This window comes from Rana temporaria, chromosome 5 (genome assembly GCF_905171775.1).
Source record: "Rana temporaria chromosome 5, aRanTem1.1, whole genome shotgun sequence".
Taxonomy (NCBI): Eukaryota; Metazoa; Chordata; class Amphibia; order Anura; family Ranidae; genus Rana; species Rana temporaria.
This window is the reverse complement of record NC_053493.1, coordinates 173,921,396-173,947,816: the sequence shown is the minus strand read 5'-3', so window position 1 is coordinate 173,947,816 and position 26,421 is coordinate 173,921,396. Positions and strand designations below refer to the sequence as shown.

The following is a 26,421-nucleotide window of genomic DNA, read 5'->3' as shown; positions in this document are numbered from 1 at the left end:
TTGTAATAGAAATAAAAGTGATCATTTTTTTTTTTTTATTTCAGTGTAAAAAAATAATAAAATCAATAAAAATTAATAAGAAAACCCCCAAATTTTTTTTTTAAAGCGCCCCGTCCCGACGAGCTCGCGCGCAGAAGCGAACGCATACGCGAGTAGCGCCCACATATGAAAACGGTGTTCAAATCACACAAGTGAGGTATCGCCGCGATCGTTGGAGCGAGCGCAATAATTATAGCCCTAGAGCTACTCTATAGCTCAAAAAATGCAACCTATAGAATTTTTTAAACGTCGCCTATCGAGATTTTTAAGGGTAAAAGTTTGACGCCATGCCACGAGCGGGCGGAATTTTAAAGCGTGACATGTTGGGTATCATTTTACTCAACGTAACATTATCTTTCACAATATATAAAAAAATTGGGCCAAATTTATTGTTGTCTTATTTTTTAATTCAAAAAAGTGAATTTTTTCCAAAAAAAGTGCGCTTGTAAGACCGCTGCGCAAATACGGTGTGACAAAAAGTATTGCGATGACCGCCATTTTATTCTCTAGGGTGTTAGAAAAAAATATATATAATGTTTGGGGGTTTTAAGTAATTTTCTAGCAGAAAAAAATGTTTTAGTCTTGCAAACACCAAATCTGAAAAACACCTAAGGTCTTTAAGTGGTTAAAATCTGGTAGATCTAGTCCTCCCTCCTGTCTAGGTCTGGTCAGAATCTCAACTGATATATGGGGCTTCTTTTCTTTCCATATGAATCTCCTTATCTTCCCCAGTATTTTAAAGTATGTATCTGCAATTTTTATCAGAAGCGTTTGGAAAATATACAAAGCTTTAGGTAGTATCATCTTAACAATGTTTATTCTGCCCAACCAGGATCGTTTTTCAATTGGATAGCCCTTCAGTTCTAATTTTATTTTGTTTAGTAGGGGAATATAATTATCTTCATATAGGTCCCGTTCTATCTTGGACAGAAATATCCCTAAATATTTATTTTTTTGTTTACAAAAGTTTTTATTGTAGAAATAAAAATAAACGAAAGCATACAGAGAATGACAAATGACCTGTCTGAGGGGTGAGAGTGAATTTGTGTTTTAAGGATCTCTCAAATCTATTAGTCGCTGCGTCCCAAATCTGGTCAAGATGTGGGCAGCTCCAAAATGTGTGATAGGGTGCCCTCATCAGGACAACCTCTGAAACAGTTGGGGGATACAGAGGGATAAAAAAATGGATTTTGGAAGGGTGAGATACCACCTGGAGAAAAGTTTCATTGGGGTTTCTCTAAATGAAATGGCTCTATTACACTTGCAAAGGTTCTCGGACATAGAGTTCCAAGTATCTGGTGGGACTGAGGATCCAAGATCCTCTTCCCATTGTAGCATCGGGTTGGATTTGTCTTGTATGGTCAAGTTATTGAGATAGTGGTATATACGAGATATCATTCCTTTCTCTCTAGATGAGATCAGGCAGATCCTTTCAAATACTGTGTTGGTAGATTGAGAGCATAGTGAGAAGTGTTTGGAGAAAAATGATCTATTTAGTAAATAACGTTAGTGTTCAGAAGATGGGAGATTATATTCCCTTTGCAGTAAAGCAAAGGGTTTGATTTCCCATTTAGATTGTAATGAGGTTAGGTTGGTGAGGTTATTGTCTATCCAAGAGGAAAATGGGGATCTATTATTATAGGCTAAATTAAACCTAGGGTCACCTAGGAAGGAAGTGAGTGGTGAGATGGTCGAGGACAGTAGAAAAGTATCTTTTACCTTGAGCCAGAGTTGGAAAAGGTGGGCCACTATAATATTTTGCTTAAGGAGATTACGGTATAGGGTATAGTTGGACCAGAATATGCCCTGAAGATGTAGTGGACAAACTGATGTGGATTCAAATTTCTTCCAGGGAATATCCTGAGAGGGAGAGAACCATTGGGACAGTTGGGATGAGCCTAGCGGCAAGAAAATATTTCCATAGACTAGGTAGGCCCAAACCGCCCCTGGATTGTGGCCTGTGTAGGATGGTGTAACTATCTAAGTTTTTTATCTGTCCAGATGAATTTGTTGATGATTCTTTGAAGAGATTCTAATTTGGATTTTGAGACTTTGACGGGGAGGGTGCGGAAGTAGTATAGAAGTTTGGGGATTAGGTTCATTTTAATTGCACAGATCCTGCCAAGGAAAGAGATGTGGTATGAGGACCAAGTGTTAAGAAGTGAGAAGTGTGTAAAAAGTGGGAGATAATTGGCCTTGTATAAACAATTATGTGAGGAAGTAATGTTGACTCCCAATTATTTTAAATGAAATGTGTGTTCCAAAAAAAAGGGAAGTTGGTCTGGAGTAGATTTTGCATATTTAGGTGGAGGTTAAGTGGTAGGGCCGAACACTTATTCAAATTAATTTTAAGGCCAGAAATATTGTGAAAAATGTCAAGTTCCCTAAGAAGGACGGGGATAGATGTGAGGGGTTCTGTAAGAAAAACCAGTGCGTCATCTGCATATAGACTAACTTTAAATTCAAGGTGATCCTTATTATACCCCTTAATATCAGGGTTGTTTCTAATGGCATGCGCTAGGGGTTCAATGGCCAGTCCAAATAAGAGCGGGGATAATGGACATCCCTGTCTCGTTCCCCTACCGGGAATCCTAATGCGAGTCTGAGGAGATTGATAAAGAGCATTTAAACCCTGTAGAAATTTACTCGAGATCCCAAACCTGGGTAAAAGGTTGTTTAAATAGGCCCAGCTGACGCTGTCAAACTCCTTGTGGATGTCCAGGCTGAGAAGGCAGGCCTGACGCGAGTGTAGTTTAGCATCTTGAATAATATTGGTAACCAGCCTAATGTTATCCGTAATTTGCCTGCCTGGTATAAAACCAGACTGATCAATGTGAATTCGGGGGGGATATAACTTTTGCGAGTCTATCTGCAAGGATCCTACCAAAGATCTTGAGGTCATTATTCAAAACCGATATATGGGGCGGAAATTTTGGGGAAGAGTGTGATCCTTGTTAGGTTTGGGGATCAAGGAAGGATTAGCTAGAAGCATCTCTTCCGGGAAATTGTTACCTTCTAATATATGATTGAATAGTGTCACGAGGTTCGGGGCCAGGAGGGGGGCACATTTTTTATAGTTGGAGGATGTGTAACCATCAGGGCCAGGGGCCGTAGAGGTTTTAAGGGATTTAATGATTTGGGAAATTTCATCAACTGTACAGGGGGAGTTAAGGGAGTCAATATGTTGTTGGTCAAGAGAAGGACGTTTAAGGCCATCCAGCCAGGATTTGGAGGATGCTCTTGGCTGGTCTTTGGGGCAGGACATAAGGTCTTTATAGAAAGAAGTGAAAATCTTCAGTACTCTCTGAGGGTGTGTTATTAGGTTGCCACCATTATCCCGGAGTTTGTAAATATGGGTGGTTTTGCTATCTTGATTCAGCTTCCTGGCAAACATTGCCGAGGGGGAATTACTGTGAAGCAAGAACTTGGCTCTAGAGAACCAGAGAGATCTCTCTGTTGGCCGACAGAATGAGGTCTAGGGCTTGGCGTTTGTCCTGGATCTGTTGAGTGATATCTTGAGTGCGGGAATGCTGTCGTTTGTTATAAAGATGATGTAAGTCATTAGTGAGATGTTTGATTTCAGCCAATCTCTCCCTATTCTTAGTTCCTGCCAAATTTATGATGTGACCCCGTAGGACCACCTTATGGGCCACCCAGAGAGATGTAGAGGTGGTGTCATTATTTGTGTTTTCCAAAAAGTAGTTTTCTATATGAGTGGAGATGGCACTTTTGTTTATGGGGTCTGTCAGGAGGGAGTCATTGAGGCGCCAGTTGTATGGTGAAGGGGAGAGGCCAATGTAAGTAGTGTCAAATGAAGCGATATTATGGTCCGACCAGGGGAATGGTGGGATATGTGCCTGTGAGGAGTTGGCCAATAGGCTTGGGGTACAGAATATATAGTCCAATCTGGCATAGCAATCGTGGGGGTGGGAGTAGTGGGTATAGGCCTTAACGCCAGTGTTATGGGCTCTCCAAGGATCTATCAATTGTAGTTTATTGATATAGCGTCTAGAGCAGGGTGAGCGGCAAGGTTGAAATCTCCACCCACCACCATATGGGGGGAGTGAAACCTGTCCAGGGACTCAAAGAATTTAGTAAAAAACGTAGATTGGGAATAATTTGAGGCGTAAACCGAAGCGATTGTAATCGCACGGTTAGTTATAGTACCTTTCAGGATGATAAAACGACTGTTGGGGACCTTTTAAAGATGTTGTGTATGTCAAATATTACTGAGTTGCGAATAAATATCGCAACTCCCCTAGTTTTGTTAGTGAAGGTTGTATAATGGACCTGATTGTAGGATCTATTAAAGTATTTAGGATGGTTGGAGGAAGCAAAATGGGTTTCTTAAAGCAGGATAATGTCTGCAGATGAGCAAGAGAATAGAAATAGAAGGAACAATATAAGAAAATAAGAGGACTATCAGAAAATGTGAGCTCAAAAGATCTGATAACACTGCAAAATTTGTTTAAGGAATTAATACAAGACCCAGCTGACGATGGCGTGCACGAGCACATGAGGACGCGGCGCGCTCGAGGGTGAGGGGGGGTGAAGATCTATGGGACTGCCTGAGGGGAGAGACGGATCGCGCTAGCCGAGGAGAGGAAACGGATGACGGCTGCCTCCACACAGCCTCCACACCATACGTCACACGCCGACTATCGCGCTGTATGGCGGAGGACCCGCACGGACACAATTGAGTGGCGTGGTGAGTAGGGGAGCCTCGGTTCTCGGTACTACTCACTGCAGACCGTGCTGTGCTGTGGCGGAGACCTGGGAGAATTGCCGGCGAGTAGCGGGGATAGACGAGACACAAGGAGGAGACGGGAGGACGGAGCTCTCCGAGCCCATTCAGACCAATCCACTGCTTCACCCATTACTACAAACAGTAAGGCCAGCAGCAAGAAATCACCTATGCCAAAGAAAGGAAGCACGGAGGTAAGGCAGGGGAAAAATCCCTGAAGGAGGGTCGGAGGACACCGCTAACCCACTAAAGAACAGGTCTGTCATGCATTACTTAATCTTTTTTTTACTTGCTGGATCCTTAAGGTATGAGAATTCACTCTTATTGAAAAATTGAAAGGGACTGTTCCTGGGGATTAAGCATACAAAGTCAATAAAATGTACAGCAAAGGAAACGTGTAAGGAAAAAGAAAAACTTGAATCTGATTTGAACTGGGGTCAGAGTATCAGAAGGGGGGCGTCTGAGAACAAACTACGATTATATACAAAAGAGGCACAGGGTGCAAACACCCAAGGGAGCTCAAACAGCTCACTTATATTGGTACCCGGGCCTTTGAAATCTGTACGTGGTATGCGGAATAACCCTATGCAACATATTGTATATTGGTGTGAAATTTAATGGCATGGTATTTAAATTAGCCCGCGGTTCCCGCTGAACTAGGGACCCAGGTCTTTGCAAACGCTTGCGACCCCATGTTATCGATCTGATACCTTACTGAAGGAAGTCTAGCTATACATATACAAGGGGAGAGACCAAGAGCTTATTAAGACCTAACGGTGACATAACATCAGTATAGGGGAATGTTAAGCAATAAGGAAAAAAGAGGGATTGGGAAGTGAATAATACCAAACAGGCGAGTCCCCCTGTGAATCTGCGATTCACTAGTGATATTGTTTCCGGAGTATCTATCAGTATCTATCAGAACCCCTGAAAACCGAGACAATATCAGTAGGTTAGGAGCCAAGAGAGGGGTGGAGGGGGGAAGGACAAAATTAAAGGAGCAAATAGTAAATCCCTTCAAAGCAAACATCTAACCCAACCCAGTTTGGCACTTCATACCGGGTACCTCCCTGACACTGGACTCTCCATTAACCGGCTGGGAATAAGAGGCCAAGCTGGGGAAGAGAATTAGAAGGAGGGAGACTAGAATGAGCAGAATGACGAGTAGATCAACAAAAGGGGGACCCCCAACTACTCCAAGCAATACAACAGCAACAAGTTCAATAAGACCATTTGTGACAAGAGGGGAAAGCCCGCGCGCCCCTGAGGCCCAGGTGGTAACAAAGCAACAACAAGTGAATAAAGTCAAAAAGGCTGAAAATAAGAAACCCCAGAGTGATATCTCCAGAGAAATATATATAGAATCAAGAGAGGAGGGGCCTACAGGAAGCAGACTGGAAAGCAGCAGGATGGATGAACGAAGCGCAGATACTCAGTCCCCCTCAAAAGGAGAAATGGCAGAGATGCTGTTAAGGCTGGAAAACGTGATAAAAGGTGAAATACAGAATTTACGAACCGATTTTGTTCACATGCTCTCTAGAATCGAAACAGCAGAAGAACGAATGGAGAAACAGGAACAGGAATCAAGTGCACTAAAAGCCCAGATGGATCAGATTCAATTACAACAGAGGCATATTCTCTACAAATTGGAGGACCAGGAAAATAGAAGTCGGAGACAAAACTTAAGGATAAGATTCATACCAGAGAAGAGGGACGAGGACCTCAGGCCAATAGCGCAGAAGATATTCAACCCAATACTGGAAAGAACAATAGACAACCCAATTGGAATCGAAAGGGTCCATCGAGTGGGAAACCCGAAAAGAGCGTCCCCCGAGCGAACAAGAGATGTCATAATAAGGTTCAGATTTTATGAAGATAAAGAAGCAATTTGGAAGAAATTGAGGGGACAACCCCCGATAGTGTTTGAAGGGACGGAGCTGCAGATATTCACGGATGTGGCCCCAGAAACCCTGGCAAGGAGATGGTTGTTAAAACCACTCCTAAAGCAGATGATAGACTCGAACATTAAATATTACTGGGGGTTCCCTGCTTGCCTAATTGGAATAAAGGAAGGGAGATCTGCGACACTAAGATTTCCCGAGGACTTAAGTGAATTTTGTAGGAAATTAGATATCCAGGTCCTTGACCTACCAGGTTGGGGGTAGGGGGGGGGGCGGGGACGAGAGGGAGAGGGGGGAGAATGGAAACTCCCGCCCTGTCCACTCTACCTTGTTCTCCCTAGTTGCCCCTTCTCTCTTTTCTTTTCTTTTTTTTTGTGTATGCCCTCTTTTTTGCCATTACCTCACATGCTCTTTTCTATCCCTGACTCGGGCTTTCCGCTGACCTCGGGCTGGGGCTTTGTAAAACGCCCCCCCCCCCCTCTCCGGCTGGAAAACCGGGGGAGGGGGGAGGCAATCTCAGACCCCCACCCAGAGCGATCTGGACCAGGACTTAGATGATGGTCCAGAGGCCTTTAATAGGCCAAATAGGGGGGGGAGGGAGGGAGGGGGGAGGAGATGAGAAGGAGGGAGGGAGGGGCTGGAGGGGGAGGGGATGGGAGGGAGGGAGGGAGGGGGGAGGAGATGGGAAGGAGGGAGGGATGGGTTGGAAGGGGAGAGGACGGGAGGGTGGGGGAGGGGACGGGGGGGCGGGAGGGAGGGGAGGGAGGGGATTGAGGGAGGGAAGAAACCCTATCTCACCAAAACAATCAGAAGAGAGCATAATTCGAAGAAAGGAAAACAAAGATGCCAGTGATTAAATGTCTGTCCTATAACGTCAAAGGCCTTAATAGTCCTACTAAGAGACATAAGATATTAAAGGAGTTGAAAAGGTATAGGACAGACATTGCCTTCTTACAAGAAACCCATCTTACATTGGGGTCAAACATAAAGATATACTCCCCCGACTTTCCCAGATGGTACTATGGAGACACCATCTCAAAAAGAGCTAGAGGGATAGCAATTGGAATAGCGAAGGGGACACGGTTTGTTCTAACAGATAGAATGACAGACCCGGAAGGGAGATTCCTCTTTTTAAGGGGAAAACTGGAGGAGGAGGAATACACTCTTGTAAATATATATGCTCCGAATACCTCCCCGATGAAATACCTGTTGGGAATATTAGAGAAATTAAAAGATTTTAGGAGGGGAAAGTTAATACTGGGAGGTGACTTAAACTTTTGTATGGACCCGAAAGTAGATAAAACCTACCAGACATCAGATACCCAAGACATACTACTAAAAAAGGTTAAGGAAAGTTTGTATAGAAATCAATTAGTGGATACATGGAGGATCTTTAACCCAGGCCAACGAGATTACACGTTTTTTTCCCCGGTCCATGGTAGTTATTCTCGGATCGACCACATACTGGTGGACCATAGAATGTTGGAGATGGTGGTCGAGACAAGAATAGAAACCATGACGATGTCGGACCATGCCCCCATTAGCATATCCATAAATATCTCAGGGAACCAAAAGCCCTATCAAAACTGGAGACTTAATGAAGAGCTAATAATCAAAGAGAAAAGTTTCCTGAGGGTTAAAAAAGAATTAGAAGAGTACTTTAAAACAAATGAGATAGATGGAATCTCTAAAGCAACACTTTGGGACGCCCATAAGGCGGTGATAAGAGGGGTCCTGATCTCTGAAGGAGCAAGGAAGAAGAAAGAAGAGAGTAGTACAAGGGAAAAACTTATAGAGGAGATTTTTAATCTTGAACAAAAACATAAGAAAATGGGAAAGCAACAAGACCTATATTTAAACTTAGTAAACAAGCGAAATGAGCTTAAAGAACTCTTAGATCAAGATACAAAAAGGGAATTTAACTCAATAGCAAGGGAAAGATACAGGTGGGGAAATAAAACAAGCAAACATCTTGCTCGGATGGTACAAAAAAGAAATCTAGGAATTATATAGACAAAATTAAAAACGAAAAAGGTAAGGTCTTACATACAACAAAAGATATTGCAGAAACATTCAGAATATACTATGAAAAACTATATTCAGTAGAACAAAAGAACTGGCAAAAAGGGGAGAAAGAAAACAAGATTACAACATTTTTAAAAGAAGCAGGAATATCAAAAATAGATCAAACGGAGGCAGAAGAGATGGATAGGCCTATCACAGAAAATGAAATTAAACTAGCATTAACAAGTTCAGAAACTGGAAAAAGCCCGGGCCCGGACGGCTTCACAGTGATGTATTATAAAAAATACAAGGAGATCCTTCTACCAAAACTATGCCAGTACTTTAATGGCCTTGGAAGAGAGTATAAATTAAGTAAAGAAGCATCAGAGGCAACCATCACCGTTATCCCAAAGGAAGGTAAAGACACAGGAAGCTGTTCAGGGTACCGGCCGATATCTCTGCTGAACACTGATATAAAATTGTACGCAAAGGTATTGGCCGGAAGAGTTAGACAGGAAATGACAAAACTGGTACATCCGGACCAAACGGGCTTTGTTCAGGGTAGAGAGGGTAGAGACAATGGAGTAAAAACACTCTTGTTGCTCCAGAGAATGAAGGCAGTAGGGTCCCCAGGTTTACTTCTGTCGATTGACGCAGAAAAAGCGTTCGACAGAGTAGACTGGGGACTTATGCTGCTGACTCTGAGAGGCATGGGGTTTGGACAGAGAATGATAGACTGGATCGCAGCCCTTTATTTGTCTCCCACTGCCAAAATAAAGATAAATGGCAGTCTATCTCAAACTTTCTCAATGAAAAATGGTACAAGGCAGGGGTGTCCTCTGTCGCCACTCCTGTTTGTGCTCTCTTTGGAGCCGTTGCTGGCCAGGATACGCAACTGCAAAGAAATAAAAGGGGTCAAAGTGGGAGAGGAGGAATACAAACTTTCTGCCTTTGCGGACGACATCCTCTTCTATTTGGACAAACCCAAAACATCAATCTCAAACCTATTAAATCTATGTAGAGATTATGGGGAAATCTCGAACTTCAAAATAAATCTCACCAAAACGGAGATTATGAGTATAAATATAAGTAAATTAGAAGAGCAATTCTTAAAAGTGAAGTACCAGTTCGCCTGGGTTAAAGAACTCAAATATCTAGGGATACTGTTAGCAAACTCTATAAAAAAAAATGTATAAGATAAATTTCATTCCCCTATTAAATGAAATTAAGACAGAAATAAAAAGAGTGGAAAATAGAGCAATATCATGGATAGGACGAATCAATTATTGCAAAATGGTTATCTTACCTAAAATATTATATAAATTTCAGATGATCCCCATAGCCCTCCCGAGAACACTATTTTCCGCTTTAAAAAAAATAATTATGAATTACATTTGGAGAAATAAGAAACATAGGATATCACTCCAGACCCTAAAACAACCAAAAAAAAAGGGGGGCTTAGCGGTACCGGACGTCAAAGGATATTATGATGCAGTGGTAATGACAAGGGTGGTGGAGTGGGCCAGAGCCAACAAAGAAAAAAGGTGGGTTAGTCTAGAAAATGAGTTAGCACAGACGAGGCTGGACAAGATTATATGGAATCCTCCTCAATTTAGAACACTAGATAAAAACACACATGAAATAACAAAAAATGCACTTAAAATATGGGACAATGTCTACAAAAAAATTGAGAAGGAATATAATTCACCTTTTATAGCACTGAAAAATGATTATTTTGCACCAGGTAAAACACAAGTCGGGGGGAATTGGATCAAACAGGACACGGCACAACTAAGGGACATAATAAGGGAGGGTCACATAATAACACTACCCGAGTTAAAAACTAAAAAGAATTTAATGGAAATTAATGAATGGAGGTACCAGCAGCTTAAACATTTTACCCAGGATCTACCAGGCCCACTGAGAGCGGGAGACCAGTTAACAGACCTAGAAAAAATATGCTTCATGGAAAGAGCAAAAGGAACTACATCAAAGCTATATAGAATACTATTGAAGATGGATGAGCAGAATATACCTCCATTCATTAAAAAATGGGAAAGGGAATTGGGAACACAACGGGATAAGGGCACAATAGATAAAATGATGGCTCTGACACACTCCTCTGCGGTAGATAGTCGAACGGCGGAGATGTGTTTTAAATGCATATCCGGATGGTACATGACCCCGGATAAGCTAAAAAAATTCAAAGAAGATCAGACAGGAGAGTGTTGGAGGGGATGTGGATCACCAGGAAATATGGCACACATCTGGTGGGGATGTACTAAGGTTAAGAGGTATTGGGAAAAAATCTTGGCCTGTGTGGAAGAGATCACGGGGAAAAAGATCAAGATGGACCCATGGGTCATCCTATTTCATGGGGGGGAGGAAGGTATAAACAATTACAGGAAAACGCTTTTACCGCATCTACTCAATGCCGCTAAGAGACTTATTCCAAGGAGGTGGCAAGAATTGGAGTGCCCCTCAATTTGGGAGTGGATAGATGCGGTCGAAGAAACTTACAGAATGGAAGAATTAAAAGAGGGCATAGAGGGTAATAACATCTTACAAATCACGAAATGGGATAGATGGAGGACTTTCAAGAAATCGTGGAGTTATGCAGAAAAATTAAGGGTAGACACTTAAAAGAAACACTAGAAGAAAATTTGAAAGAACTAGAGATATAGGAGATTGTTTAAGGTGAGATAGGGGGGATGGGGGGGGAGGAGAAGGGGGGGATAAAATAAAAATGTAATCCTTTTGTGCCTCTGAAATATGAGGAGTGACATTTAATAAATAACAATAATATATATTTATATATATAATAAAAAAAAAAAAAAAAAAAAAAATTCACACAAGAAGAAGCGACACTTATGATGCAAAACCAACATAGAGATGCAATGGGCAGGTGCGCCGAACATGAGCATATAATGCACACTCTATGGGGTGGAGTCTGAAGTGGAAAAAAAAAAAAAGACCCAGCTGAAATAATAATTGAGCACACAGAATAATGGGATTAAGAAAAACAGAGCCTAGTAGATCAAGAGATGTAATATGCAGGATGCATTATGCTCAAACAAAGGATAAAATCGTTATAGCCGCATGCCAAAATAAAAATATACAACATGAGTGAACACAAATAAGAATAATTTTTCAGGGCTTATCGAATTACACACTGGACAGGAGAAGAGCACTAAAGCCTCTGCTGGAACAACTCGTAAAGAAGAATCTCCATTATAGATGGAAATTTCCATTTCTATTACAAGTTCAACATGAAGGTTTAACAACAACTTTCAGGGCTATGGAAGATCTGCCAGAGTTCTTGGAGACTTTCCGGCTCCCGGAAATAGAATTACCAGACTGGCCTAAGATGTATGTGGGAACAGTCAAAAGACCATAAGGGGACTTGGATATTGGGTTGGGGGGTGGGGAGGATGGAGAATGGATTATATTGGTAAAAACACTGACCGACCACAAATACCATCTACACATAACACATATAAGAAATAACACAATTATTACACCGGCACTTTTATTAAAGGCACAATAATAAGGGAATATGAAGTAGGGGGAAGGAATATGGGAGAATAGAAAGGATTGTGTTTTTTTTCACTAAAGAAACACAATTAACACATGGACACCTTTTTTATGTTTAATATATATATATATATATATATATATATATATATATATATATATATATATATATATATATATATATATATATATTAATATATATATATAATATATGAAATTGGAAATAAACTGCTCTAAATACTAGACAAACAAGAAAGAAAGCTGCAATGAAATCAGTCTATTCAATCTGAGAGCTGCGATTACCATGTAAACAAGATACAAAAAACAAACCGCGAAAAAAAATATATAAATCGCGCTACCTCTAAACCATGTTAAACAAATGTTTGAATTAGGGTTGTCCCGATACCACTTTTTTTAGGACTGAGTAAAAGTACCGATACTTTTTTTTTTTTATGTACTCGCCGATACCGATACTTTTTTTTTAAATGTGTCCCCAAATGCAGCCATGTCCCCAAACATATTGCAGCCATGTCCCCAAACATATTGCAGCCATGTCCCCAAACATATTGCAGCCATGTCCCCCACATATCCAGCCATGTCCCCCCATATGCAGCCATGTCCCCAAACTTATTCCAGCCATGTCCCCCACATATCCAGCCATGTCCCCAAACATATTGCAGCCATGTCCCCAAACATATTGCAGCCATGTCCCCCCATATGCAGCCATGTCCCCAAACACATGCAGCCACGTCCCCCCACATGCAGCCACGTCCCCCCACCATATGCAGCCACGTCCCCCACCAACATATGCAGCCACGTCCCCCACCAACATATGCAGCCACGTCCCCCACCAACATATGCAGCCACGTCCCCCACCAACATATGCAGCCACGTCCCCCACATATTGCAGCCATGTCCCCCGTACCTACTGTTATGATGCCGCTGCCGCGTTAATCACCGCGCGGGGAATATTACAGTCAGCGTTCGTTTGAATAGCTGTTTTAGACACTCCCCCATGCTCGCGATTGGACAGATCCGTCCAAGGGGCAGTGTCTATGCGCGGCGGGGAAAGCAGCTATTCAAACGAAAGCTGACTGAAATGTTCCCCTCCCTGCGGCAGCGGCAGGGGGGGGTGTTCTATTTTAGCACCGGCGGTATTAGAGGCAGTACGAGTACTCCCGCTAATACTCGGTATCGGTCCCGATACCGATACTGGTATCGGTATCGGGACAACCCTAGTTTGAATCACAAAACACACAAAACTAAGTTTAGGATTTATATCAATATATATATATCACAATGTGGTATATGATGGTATATATAAATCAGTAATATACAAAAAAACAAGAGAGGGCACTATATAGCACTGTCAAGTCCCTCAATTAAAAGAAGTTCAAACATCTACTGGAAAGATACCAAATGGTAGATATTTGGAGGGCTTCAACATCAGACGGACAAAAAATGATTCATATTATTCAAATATACATAACTCATATCACAGAATAGTTTTTTTTATTAACCAATCCTGTCTGATGATGACACCCTCAACAGATATAGGTCATTTCTCCTGGTCGCATCATGCTCTGATATATTTGGAACTCAGGATAATTGAATATAAAAAAAAAGGGGAATATGGAGACTGAACGACAACTTAAACACTTCAGCCCCGGAAGAATTTACCCCCTTCCTTACCAGAGCACTTTTTGTGATTCCGAACTGCGTCACTTTAACTGACAATTGCGCGGTCGTGCGTTGTGGCACCCAAACACAATTTACGTCCTTTTTCCCATAAATAGAGCTTTCTTTTGGTGGTATTTGATCACCTCTGCGGTTTTTATTTTTTGCGCTATACACAAAAATAGAGCGACAATTTTGAAAAAAAAATCAAAATTTTTTAATTTTTTGCTATAATAAATATCCCCATAAACTATAAAAAAAACTTTTTTTCCCCTCAGTTTAGGCCTATATGTATTCTTCTACATATTTTTGGTAAAAAAATCGCAATAAGCTTATATATAGATTGGTTTGCGCAAAAGTTATAGTGTCTACAAAATAGGGGATAGTTTTATTGCATTTTAATTTTTTTTACCAATAATGGCAGCTATCAGCGATTTTTGATGACAGAGCATTCAAAGCCTGCTCAGATTGGAGTAATAACCTCTGCCAACCTGAGCAGGCTACATTATGTTGTTACTCCAACATGCTCTGTCATCAACACAGTGCATCGGGATTGGCTGAGCGGCGCACAACAGACTACATACAGCCTTACAAAGCACCCGGCGGCGGCGGCCTCTTCGTTTAATTGAAAAGGCATTACTACGCACAAGGGGGTCGTCTAATACGGTGAGTAGACCACAAAACCACAGTTTTCAGCAAACTATTAGGGGGTCGTCTTATATGCTGAGTCGTCTTATACGCCGGCAAATACGGTAGTTATGAGATTGTATTGGAGCCCAGTAGCATTAAATAAAATTAATAATGGCAATACAGAGATATGTTGGAAATGTATGGCAGGAAGAGGGACTACAGATCACATCTGTTACGGATGTCATCTGGTGAATAGTTTTTGGATATATAAAGAATGAAATGCCAGGAATATGGCAAAAATGGGATGAATTTTGGTCCTCAAGACATTTAAAAAATACTTTTTGGAATTAAATGAGGACCATATTGAAATTGCAAGTAGCTTTTCCCTCCAGAGTTCTCATTCCAGAAACACTTTCTGCTGCTTCTGGATCACCACAAAGTATTTTTTCATCAGCAGCATCTTTTTTCTGGTTAAACAAAAGTCTTCATTGGGATACAATGTAGACAAATGCAGTACAAGAACAGTCCTGTACAATCAAATGAATACAAAAATTGTCATGCCGTGTAATAACCAGCCCACCTGGAGCGCACTGGTAAGTTCTTCAAAAATGAGTAGGTCGTACATACTGGCGAATAGGAGGGCAGCTATACTGTAATAGTAAATTTTGTGACACTATCAATCTGGGTACAATCGACATTCATGTGCAATTATCGGGGTTCTGCAACCACCTATCCCATTTTTTGTTATATTTAGCTGGACACCCTCTATTGATATAAATGCATTTTTTATATGGCATGGTCGTATTGATTTCCGCCTTCCACTCCAACAGAGTTGCGGGTACCGGCCTCATCCATTTCCTGGCTATGAGTTTCCTAGCAGAAAATAACGTCTCTTGCAGGAATACTTTAGTGTGTCTATCCAAGACGTCAGGGAAAATCCCCAGAAGTCACTGCTTTGGGTCCAGGGCTAAGGGGGAACCCATGTTGTCATGTAAAAAGGTCACCACCTGGGCCCAATAACCCTTAATCTTGGGGCAAGCCCACAAAAGGTGAAATAATGTACCTGTTTCCACTCCACACCCTGGGCACAGGGTGGATTAATTTCTCTTGTACCTGGCCACTCTAAGAGGGGTAAGATATGCCCTATGTGTAATTTAAATCTGGGTCAGCCTATTATCTGTCAGTCGGGGGACACCTCTCTACACGTCTCCTCCCACTCCTCATTCTCCAGTGGACCCACCTCCCTCTCCCATCGGGGCTTCAAGTCGTATGCTATTTTGCTGGACATAGGTGTGGACAACATGGAGTAGAAAGAAGAGATCAGACCCCTCGGGTCCGTGCTCCTGACTATGGCCATGATAGGGTTAGGGGTAGGCTGCGGGAGCGTCTGCTGGAACTGCGCCTGAGCCGCATGACGTATCTGGAAGAATCGAAACATGTGATTCTGGAGCGAAAACTCATCCCTGAGGGCATTAAAAATCTTGAGGACCCCGTCTGACAACAGATGGTGCAAGTAATATATACCCCGAGAGCTCCAGATCTCTGGGTTCTGGATGCGTCTAAATTCTAATAGGCGCTTGTTATACCATAAAGGCATGTAGTCATTGTGAGCTAGAATGCCCAGTTTAGAGAAAGCTAGACCCCCATATACGTCTCCAATGATACAGAAGGGACCTTGTGTCGCCCTCCAGACCTGCGCTGCCTATCCCCTGCACTATTGCGTACATTGGGTCGTTGGTTCGCTTCGCCCACCTTAGACATAATCTAAGTCTAAAATGTTCGCTGTCAGCTTTGTCAATATGAAACAACTGGGAAAACGGAGCCGCTATGTAGTAATGTTTGAAGTCCGGCAAAGCTGTGCCCCCCATGTCTTCCAAGTTTTTGAGTGACTGCCAAGAAAGTTTGTGCCTATTGTTTCCCCATACGAACGGTTTAAGAAGGGCTTCCAGGGCGTTGAAGTATTTTAAAGGAAGATCGATTGGGGAGTGCCAGAGGACATAAAGGACCTTGGGCAAGAGTATCATTTTTACAAGATTAACTCGACCCCAGACTCCCAACGGTAAATGGGTCCACGCCCGGAGTTTGGTCTTAATTAAGGAAAAAATGGTTCAATGTTTAGGGCTATGTAGTTTGCAGGGGTTCTAGATATGCGTATCCCCAGATATTTTATGACCTCAGCTTTGTAGTGGCAAGTTGACTTGGGACTCCGAAGGGGGGAAGCTATTGAGTGGTAACATCTGGGACTTACTCCAATTAATCTTTCGGCCAAAAAAGTGCCCAAACTGCTCAATAGTTTGAAGGGCTCTACGCGGGGAGGGACCCAAATCAGGCTAGATAAAGTAACGTGTCACCTGCATAAAGACTGATTTTTTTGTCTAAAAATAGGGCCATAGGTTGACTGTCAGCAAGGGTTGCGGATTTATAAAGGTCTGAGAAAAAATCTCTGAATTTAGAAGTTACCATAGGCGGGTCTGTGGTCTGGTCCCCCCCTGCCCCGTGCAGAGTGATAACCACTGGGGGTCTGTCATCACTGTGAACCAGGTACGCCAGCAGTTTGCCAGCCTTTTCTCCATGCTCAAACATCTTTTGCCGAGCAAAAAATAGTTTTTGTCTAGGCCTTTCAAATTGCAATTGGTTCACCACTCTAGTCTGGAGCTTAAGAGAGTTTGCATTGGTCAAGGAGGGGTCAGCCACATAGGCCTGCTCTGTTGTAGACAGCTCCGTCACTGCCCTTTCAAACACTCCTACATCTTAATTTTGTTGATGTAGGAGATCAAGTGTGCACGGGCTTGAATGAGTCCCAGACCGCCGAAGGGGTTGGGGAGTGATCCTTATCCGTAAAATAATTTCCTCCACTCCTCTGTGAGCTCATCCCCCTCCGGTAATAGTGAGAGCCAGAACGGGTTCAAGCGCCACGCCCGCGGTGGCCTATCAAGGGGGACACTTAAGGTGACCCAGTAAGGGCTATGGTCTGACGGTCGACTGGGGCCAAAGGACATGTCTAACAGTCTGGGCGTGAGACCCTGAGTAATAAGAATAAAGTCAATTCTAGACAACGATCTGTAGGTGGAAGAAAAGCAGTAATGAGCCTTGGTGAGGGGGTTCCTATATCGCCAGGTGTCGATGAGATGGAAGGAGGAAATCTGTTTGTAGAACCTAGTGTCCCTAGCAGGGCCCGCTGTCAACTGGGAAGTATGCAGTTTGTCAAAAGTGCTTTTTAGTACGATATTAAAGTCCCCTAACCACACCACCTGTGTTGTGGGGTATTTCGCCATGAATAAGAAGCCTTCTAGGATTATAGATACACTAAAGGGAGGTGGGACATAAAATTTTAGGATAAGGAGGGGTTCTGCATACACTTTCGCAAAGAGAAACACATACCTGCCTTGTGAGTCGGTAGAGATCTCGCCTAGTTCAAATTGAACCGACTTGGCTATGAGCACCGACACCCCCCTAGAGTGAGATGTATGAGTCGAATGGTACGCCCATCCAACCCAAGAACACCTCAGAGCCATCTGCCTCCCCTCCACATGAGTCTCCACCAACACCATTACATCTGCCCTTTGTTTCTTCAAGAAGGTGAAAGCAGCTGTGCGCTTGATTTTTGTCATGCAGCCCTCTCACATTCCATGTGAGAAATTTTAAGGACGCCATTTATAGGGGTCATAGAACAACCTATCCACAATATATTGGTGATGAACCATGGAGCGTAGATACTCAGCAATAATAAATGAAGCCCACCAGGTAAGTACTAACATGACACAACAATTCTGTATAACCAGTGTGACGGTATTGGTATGATATCCCCGTCAAACAGTCCCTTCTTCCCATAACAGAACATCACAGAATCATCCACACATGAGCCAAGGCTGAATGCTGGAACCAGACAGACTTTAATAGTATAACACACAGCTTATATGTCATTTCCAAAACTGTTACAATGACAAATCTCCGCCCCCCTCACACTGGGGCTTCCATACAGATCATGGGCAGACATTTCGGAGCCGATTCTGAAAACACATTTTCTTTAGATAATGACATCAGTGAAGGTAATTACTAGTTGTACAGAATACATTATCTAGACAGCCCGGCCCCGCATGTAGAAGCGATAATTACCACAATGAAGCAATCAGAATAATTAACATGAGCCCCTTCTAATAACCGTAAACAGTAGCCACAGGGCTTCTTCACACAACACACTAGACCATTTACCCTTTGAACTAGGACTGGCTGAGGAAAGGTCATTACCATATCAACAGCCTGTTAACCCGAGGAATGAGTCACACCTGAAATCCTCTAACACACACACAGCATAACGAGCAGGGAGAATTAAACTGAAGCATCCTTCACAACCAGTATTTGACTTATAGTATACACCATTGCATCCATTAACATTAAGTCCCCTGCACCCCTCCAAACTGATGCGGGCATCATCCCAAAACCAAACAATGTGCTGTCATCCCGGTAAAACTAGAAGAGGTAAGCTGTAACATGAGGAGTGAAAAAAGCCAGCATAGTCCCTGCCCACACACAACCCCGCGGGACACTATGTCACAGAACCAGAAGAACACATTAGGTAGGAGAATACTAAGTCCCAGGGTGTGTGCACGCGCGACTATGGACGTAACCCCTTCATGTCTCTGAGAAGCTTGCCTATGGTTCTGGGATACACAGGGGGAACAGTCTCGCTGCACTGTGCATGAAATCAGTAGGACTGCTGGTGTCCCAAGGCTCCCGCTACCAGGGCCGTCTTAATAGCATCATGGGCCCCTGGGCAAAGTAATGCTCTGGGGCTCCTACAATGATGACAGTGCAGGTAAACGGACATCAAGTAGGTAGGAGGCAGACTGCCTCCCCTGTGTATCTATCACTCTCGGTACCATCATGGGGCCCCCAATTTTCGGGCAGAGTGGGCTCAAGGGCCAGCTGCTTTGGGGAAAGTGCAGGGGCCCTCCATGCAACTGGGGCCCCTGGGCAGTTCCCAGGTGTGCCCTCTCATTATGACAGCCCTGCCCGCTACCCTTGTAGCTCAGGATATGAATAAGCCTCCCTTAGGGCTCAAGGAGCATGACCAGAATTATAGACAAACACTGTACCACAAGACCAGGTGTGTTCACCTCTTCCACAGGTTGGGTAAACTGGCAGAGTGTGGCAACAGAGCAGTAGGCCCAGGTAAAGGAGAAAAAAAAGAAAAACCCCAACAGGTGGTAGTCTGGGCAAAAGTCCCTAAAGGTACAACAGTTAGGTTGGCCACACCATTCTGCAAAGCTGGGTTGGTATGCAGTCTGCAAAAGAGTGACAAGTATCATACTCACACAGTCCTTAGTCCCTGTTCCCCGGGGCCACGTGGCGCTCTAGCCAGGAGACTGCGTCTTCAGGGTTTTCAAAGAAGGACACTTTCCCATTGTGTTCCACTCTGAGCCGGGCGGGAAAGAGCATGGCATCTTTGTAGTTATGGACACGCAATCTGCATTAGGCCTCCATGAACATTTCCAAAGGGAATGTTCCCCTTCATCCTTGACATTCTGAGGGCCGCATCTCGGTCCTTATAGTTGAGCATTTTAGCTATGAATGTGCCTGGCCGGCATGCGGTGGGCCCTCTCCACCGCCAGCATGGGGGAGAAGGCCTCCCTCCCATACGATGTGATAAGGAGCTGTTCAAGAAACGTGGTGGGATCCTTGCCCTCCGCACCCTCTGGAAGGCCGATCAATCACAGGTTGCACCACCGCAGCCTGTTCTCCATCTCGTCCTGCTTGGAGAACAGCTGCTGAATCTGCTGCTGCATGCGGTCAGCTCCGGTCTGCAATGGCGGTAGGCCGTCCTCTACATCACTCACTCAGGTGGGTCTCCGCGGTCGTCACTCTGTCTCGGAGGTTATGCAAGGCCTGCCTAAGGAGGGATATGTCCACCTTGACCTCCTCAATCTGCGTGGCCAGAGAGGTGCGGCAGAGTGTTATTGCCTCAAGAAGCTTGGCTGTGTCTCCCACCGGTCTCTCCTCACCTTCCTTTGCTGCGCCGCCATCTTCCTCCCGCTCCACTGAGTCTGGGTGACGGTACTGTGCCTGTTTCGCCGCAGTAGATTTCTGCGATTTAGGTGGCAACATGGTGCCCGGGGCTCAGGACTCCTAGACAGGTAAGCAGGGGAACAAGATGTGGTCTGTGGAGGACAGGATTCGTCGGATTACAGGATCAATGGCCGGAGCTCCCTGGAAAGCGTCCTACTCCATGCACCGTCAGGCCACACCCCCATCAGCCGCATCTTTAAAGCAGAACTTCAATCTGTCAATCAACAGGCTGTTTTTAATCCTTTTGCTGCTAGTGTTGGTAAACGGTAAAGTATTTCATCTTTATTTGTTTTAAACTTTTTTTTATTTTTTTATATACTTGCATTACTACCTGGGCTTGGGCTTAGGAAAATGTCATACATTCCAAGAGTCTTCAGGAGGGATTTTCTCAGCTAAGCACACCCTCCTGCCTGCACTGCAAAATAAAAAATGCATTCTAATCTTAATAAAATGTAAAATCTTTTTTATAAGAAGCTCCTGCACATTGCACAAGCACATATGCACACAACATATGTTTGGTTTTGCTGTGCGTGATGGAATGAGAGGGAGGAATCTAGGGCCATTCTTTACAGCTTACTATAAGTTGATGACCTGTAAAGACTTTTAAAGCGTTGCTTATGGGTATCATAGTTTTGCTGTTTTGACGTATTTGGTATCTATGTACTTGACTCCGTCTCCTCTTTTATATTTTGCATATTTTATTGTGTTTTGTAGTTTCAAATTTAAGTGTATCTTTTTAATGAAAAATATAGATCTGATAAAGTAGTGCAATCATCTAGTGATATAAAATGGTGGTGGGTGCATTATTTTATTATTTTGTATGCTACAGAATCTCTGCTTCCAGAAAATTTCATGTTTTGGGTAATCTTCATGACCAAAATGTACATTTTTAACATGTGTGCAATAAAGGGAAATGTCCTTTTCTCTTTCCGATCAATGGTGGGAAAACTTGTCGAAGTAGTGCTACCATGATAGATTCTTGGCTACTTGTAAATGTAATTTTGAATTTTACTTTCAAAAATGTTGTTTTTCAGGAGGCAGAGATAAACGAGGGGGTCCAATTTTAACATTTCCAGCGCGAACCAATCATGACAGAATAAGACAAGAGGATCTCAGAAGGCTCATATCATATCTGGCTTGCATACCAAGGTTAGATTTTAATTTTTTTTTTATTTATTACTATTAAAGCTATAATTTCTCTAATAATTTTGTATTTTTCTCAAATTTGTAGTGTTTGGAAAAATATAATTCTATTAGAGATGCACGATATATCAGCCGCCGAAAATTATCAACCTAAAATAGGGTTATCTGCATTTTGACGATAAAGTGCTGATAATGGCATCCTGCATCCTATTGACTTTAATGCAAAATTGCGTCTTATTGACTTCAAGGCAAAAATGGCATCTCGTTGACTTCAATGCAAAAATGCCAGCCACATTAAGTTAAAGAATAAAAATAAAAAATGTAATTCAATTTTGACCGCTTGCCAACCGCTCCATGTAGGTTTACGTTGGCAGAATGGCACGGCTGCGCAAAGTAACGTACCTGTGCTCCGTGACCGTGCCCGCAGGACCTGCAAACTCTATGTCCGCGATAGTGTCACAAAGCTGAAGAACATGGAGGTGCCAGTGTAAACACAGCATCTCCCCCATTCAGCCTAGGGAAAGGACACTCTCGGGAGCAGCGTCATGTCACAATAAGCCCCACCCCCAACCATTAGAATCACTCCCTAGGACACACTTAACCCCTTCCTAGCCACCTAGTGTTTAACCCCTTCACTGCCAGTCACATACATACAAACCGGCGTCGCATGTAAACAAATCTGCCCCCCCCCCCCTCTCTGTACCGATCGGTACCGTGTGAGAGGAGAGGGGAGAGATAGGATGCAGCAGCGCTGTGGGCTGCATGTGTAGTGCCCACAGTGCTGCTCAGTGAGAACTGCAGTCTCAGCCGGCCATCCATCCTCGGCCATCCCTCTGTCATACTCATCGACCCATCCATGCTCGGCAATACTCATCCACCCATCCATGCTCAGCAATGCTCCTCCATCCATCTATGCTTAGCCATCCCATCTACCCCCATCCATGCTCAGCCATCCCATCCACCCCCATTTATACTCGGCTGTGCTCAGCCTCTGTATTTGGCCAGTCTGGAAGTTTCACACATGTGGTATCGACCCTACTCGGGTGTAGCAGAATCTATTTTGGGGTGTAATTTTTGGTATGTACATGCTCTGTGTTAGAAATATTATATATAAATGGACAACTTTGTGTTAAAAAAAAAAAAATGCGTTTAAACCACTTGCCACCCAGGACAATTCTGACACTTCTCTCATACATGTAAAAATCATCATTTGCTAAACTACATAGAACCCCCAAATTTTTTTTTTTTTTTTTTACAAAGACCCTAGAGAATACAATGGCGGTCGTTGGAAGTTTTTATCTCGCACTGTATTTGCGCAGCAATTTTTCGAATGCGTTTTTTTTGGGGGGGGGGGGGGGGGAAATGCTTGTGGAATGGTGCCAAACTTTGCTACTTAAAAATCCCCAAAGGCAAAGCTTACATTTTTTTTTTACTGGTTACATGTTTTGAGTTACAGAAGTGGTCTAGGGCCAAAATTATTATACCGGTTTCATATGTGGGCGGGACTTGCATATGCGTTCACTTCTGCATGCAAGCACACAGGGACAGGGGCACTTTAACCACTTCGTTACTGAGCCTGTTTTTCAGATTCAGTGTTTACGAGACTAAAACATTTTTTTTTGCTAGAATATTACTTAAAACCCCCAAACATTATATATATATTTTTTCTAACACCCTAGAGAATAAAATGGCAGTCATAGCAATACTTTTTGTCACACCGTATTTGCGCAGCGGTCTTACAAGCGCACTTTTTTTGGAAAAAAAACACTTTTTTGAATTAAAAAATAAGACGACAATAAATTTTTCCCAATTTTTTTATATATTGTGAAAGATAATGTTATGCCGAGTAAAATGATACCCAACATGTCATGCTTAAAAATTGCGCCCGCTCGTGGCATGGCGTCAAACTTTCACCCTTAAAAATCTCGATAGGCGACGTTTAAAAAAATTCTACAGGTTGCATTTTTTGAGCTACAGAGTAGGCCTAGGGCTATAATTATTGCTCTCGCTCTAACGATCGCGGCGATACCTCACTTGTGTGATTTGAACACCGTTTTCATATGCGGGCGCTACTCGCGTAAGCGTTTGCGAGCTCGTCGGGACGGGTCGCTTTAAAAAAATTTTTTGTTTGTTTTCTTATTTATTTTTATTTATTTTATTACTTTTTACACTGAAAAAAAAAAATTTGATCACTTTTATTCCTATTATAAGGAATGTAAACATCCCTTGTAATAGAAAAAAGCATGACAGGTCCTCTTAAATATGAGATCTGGGGTCAAAAAGACCTCAGATCTCATATTTAGACTAAAATGCAAGAAAAAAATAAATACATTTGGAAATGTAATTTTTTCAAATGACAAAAAAAAAAATGTTGCTTTAAGACGCTGGGCGGGACTGACGCTTTGACGTCACTTCCGCCCAGCAGAGCTATGGGGACGGGTGAAGGACATTTTTCCTTCACTCGTAACCCCGCTCAGCTGCCGAACGGTCCCGATCTCCTCCGCCGCTACCGACGGCTCCGGTAAGCGGCAGAGGGCGCGGGACAGCGGCGGGAGGTGGGGGGCCCTCTCCCGCCACCGATAACGGCGATCTCGCGGCGAATCCGCCGCGGAGACCGCCATTATCGTGTACAGGACCGTCGGCACTAGAGATGGATACCTCAGTTGTGGCAGCAGCTGCTGCCGTTACTGAGATATCCATCTTTAAACACAGGACATATTTTGACTATGGGCTGGAAACCAAGTGGTTAAAAAAAAAAAAAAAAAAAATATATTGTTCATTCTACTTTTTATTTTAGTTTGACACTTCCCCCGACACCCAATCCCCCCCCCCCCGCAATTTATTTATTTTTTATCACTTTTATTCCTGTTACAAGGAATGTTAACATCCCTTGTAATAGGAATATGGCATGACAGGTCCTCTTTACAGTGAGATATGGGGTCAATAAGACCCCACATCTCACCTCTAGGCTGGGAAGCCTGAAAAAAAAAAAAAAAAAAAAAAAAAAAAATTGTTCCTGGCTTCCCAGCCGAGGCACCGCTGTTTGTTTGAATACAGAGACCGGGCGTGACCTCGTAACATTGCGCCCAGCCTACGACGATTATAGAGGCTTGGGAGTCGCCGGCTGAATAAGCTGTTATCTGAATGATGCCTGTAGCTGCAGGCATCATTCAGATATCCCCGCACAAATTCAAGGGCGTCATATGACAACCGGCGAGCGGGAAGTGGTTAATTTTCTTTCCACATTTTCTAAAAAGTTGTAGGAAAAAATGACAAAAGATTTATTATGCCTCCGATTATACGCTGGGGTGTTATCTTTCCAAAATAGGGTCATTTTTGGGGTGTTTCCATTGTCCTGGTTCTCCAGGGCCTTCAAAAGTCTAAGAAATAGTCAGGAAATTAGATGTGTAATTTATGCTCCAGAACGCCTGAAGGTGCTCCCTGCGTGTTGGACCTACTGTGGCCATACTGTGCAAAAGTCTCATGCATGTGGGGTATCACCATACTCGGAAGTAATAGCAGAATGTGTTTTGGGATGTAATTTGTGCTATGCATATGCTGTGTGTGAGAAATAACCTGCTAATATGACAATTTTGTGGGAAAAAAAAAAAAATCTTGATTTTTGCAAAGAATTGTGGGGGAAAAAAAAGGACAACTTCAAAAAACTCAGTGCCTCTTTCTAAATACCTTGGAATGTCTTCTTTCCAAAAAGGTGTCATTTGGGGGGTATTTGTACTTTTCTGGTGTGTTGGGGTCTCAAGAAATGAGATGGGCCGTCAGTACTTCAGGTGTGATAAATTTTCATTACTAACCACTTGAGATCCGCGCTATAGACGAAATACGTCCACAGCGCGGCTCTCAAGTGCCAAGTGGCCGTTTAAACACAGCCTTTTATGTGCATTACCCGCGCGCGCCACTGGGTGGATGCGTGTACCTGGCGGCCGCGATGTCCGCCGGGTACACGCGATCGTCGGTGACACGGCAGGTGACAGCAGGGACGTGGAGCTCTGTGTGTAAACACAGAGCTCCACGTCCTGTCAGGGAGAGAGGAGACCGATCTGTGTCTCTTGTACATAGAGGCACAGCATCGGTCCCCTCCCCCAGTCACCCCCCTCCCCCCACACAGTTATAACACACCCAGGCTACACAGTTAACCCCTTCCTCACCCCCTAGTGTTAACCCCTTCACTGCCAGTCACATTTATACAGTAATTCGTGCATTTTTATAGCACTGATCGCTGTATAAATGTGAATGGCGCCAAATTTGTGTCAAAAGTGTCCGATACGTCCGCCGCAATATCCCAGTCCCAATAAAAATCGCAGATCGCCGCCATTACTAGTAAAAAAAAAAATAATAAAAAAAATCATAATTCTGTTCCCCATTTTGTAGGCGCTATAACTTTTGCGCAAACCAGTCGCTTATTGCGATTTTTTTTTTTTTTTTACAAAAATACGTCAAAATACGTATCGGCCTTAACTGAGAAAAAAAATAGTTTTTTTTAAAAAAAAAATTGGGATATTTATTATAGCAACAAGTAAAAAAAAAAAAATATTTTTTTTTTAAATTGTTGCTCTTTTTTTGTTTATAGCGCAAAAAATAAAAACCGCAGAGGTGATCAAATACCACCAAAAGAAAGCTCTATTTGTGGGGAAAAAAGGACGCCAATTTTGTTTGGGAGCCACG

General features: G+C 43.1%; 1 protein-coding gene across 6 annotated transcripts in view; it reads left to right on the top strand.

Moving 5' to 3' along the window:
• TRIO (trio Rho guanine nucleotide exchange factor) overlaps positions 1-26,421 on the top strand; it is a 1,129,982-nt gene that overhangs the window by 51,736 nt on the left and 1,051,825 nt on the right. For all 6 annotated transcript variants that reach the window (XM_040353401.1, XM_040353397.1, XM_040353396.1 and 3 more), the window contains exon 3: positions 21,630-21,744. In XM_040353401.1, coding sequence (XP_040209335.1) covers positions 21,630-21,744 — 115 coding nt within the window. The remainder of the gene's footprint in view (positions 1-21,629; positions 21,745-26,421) is intronic.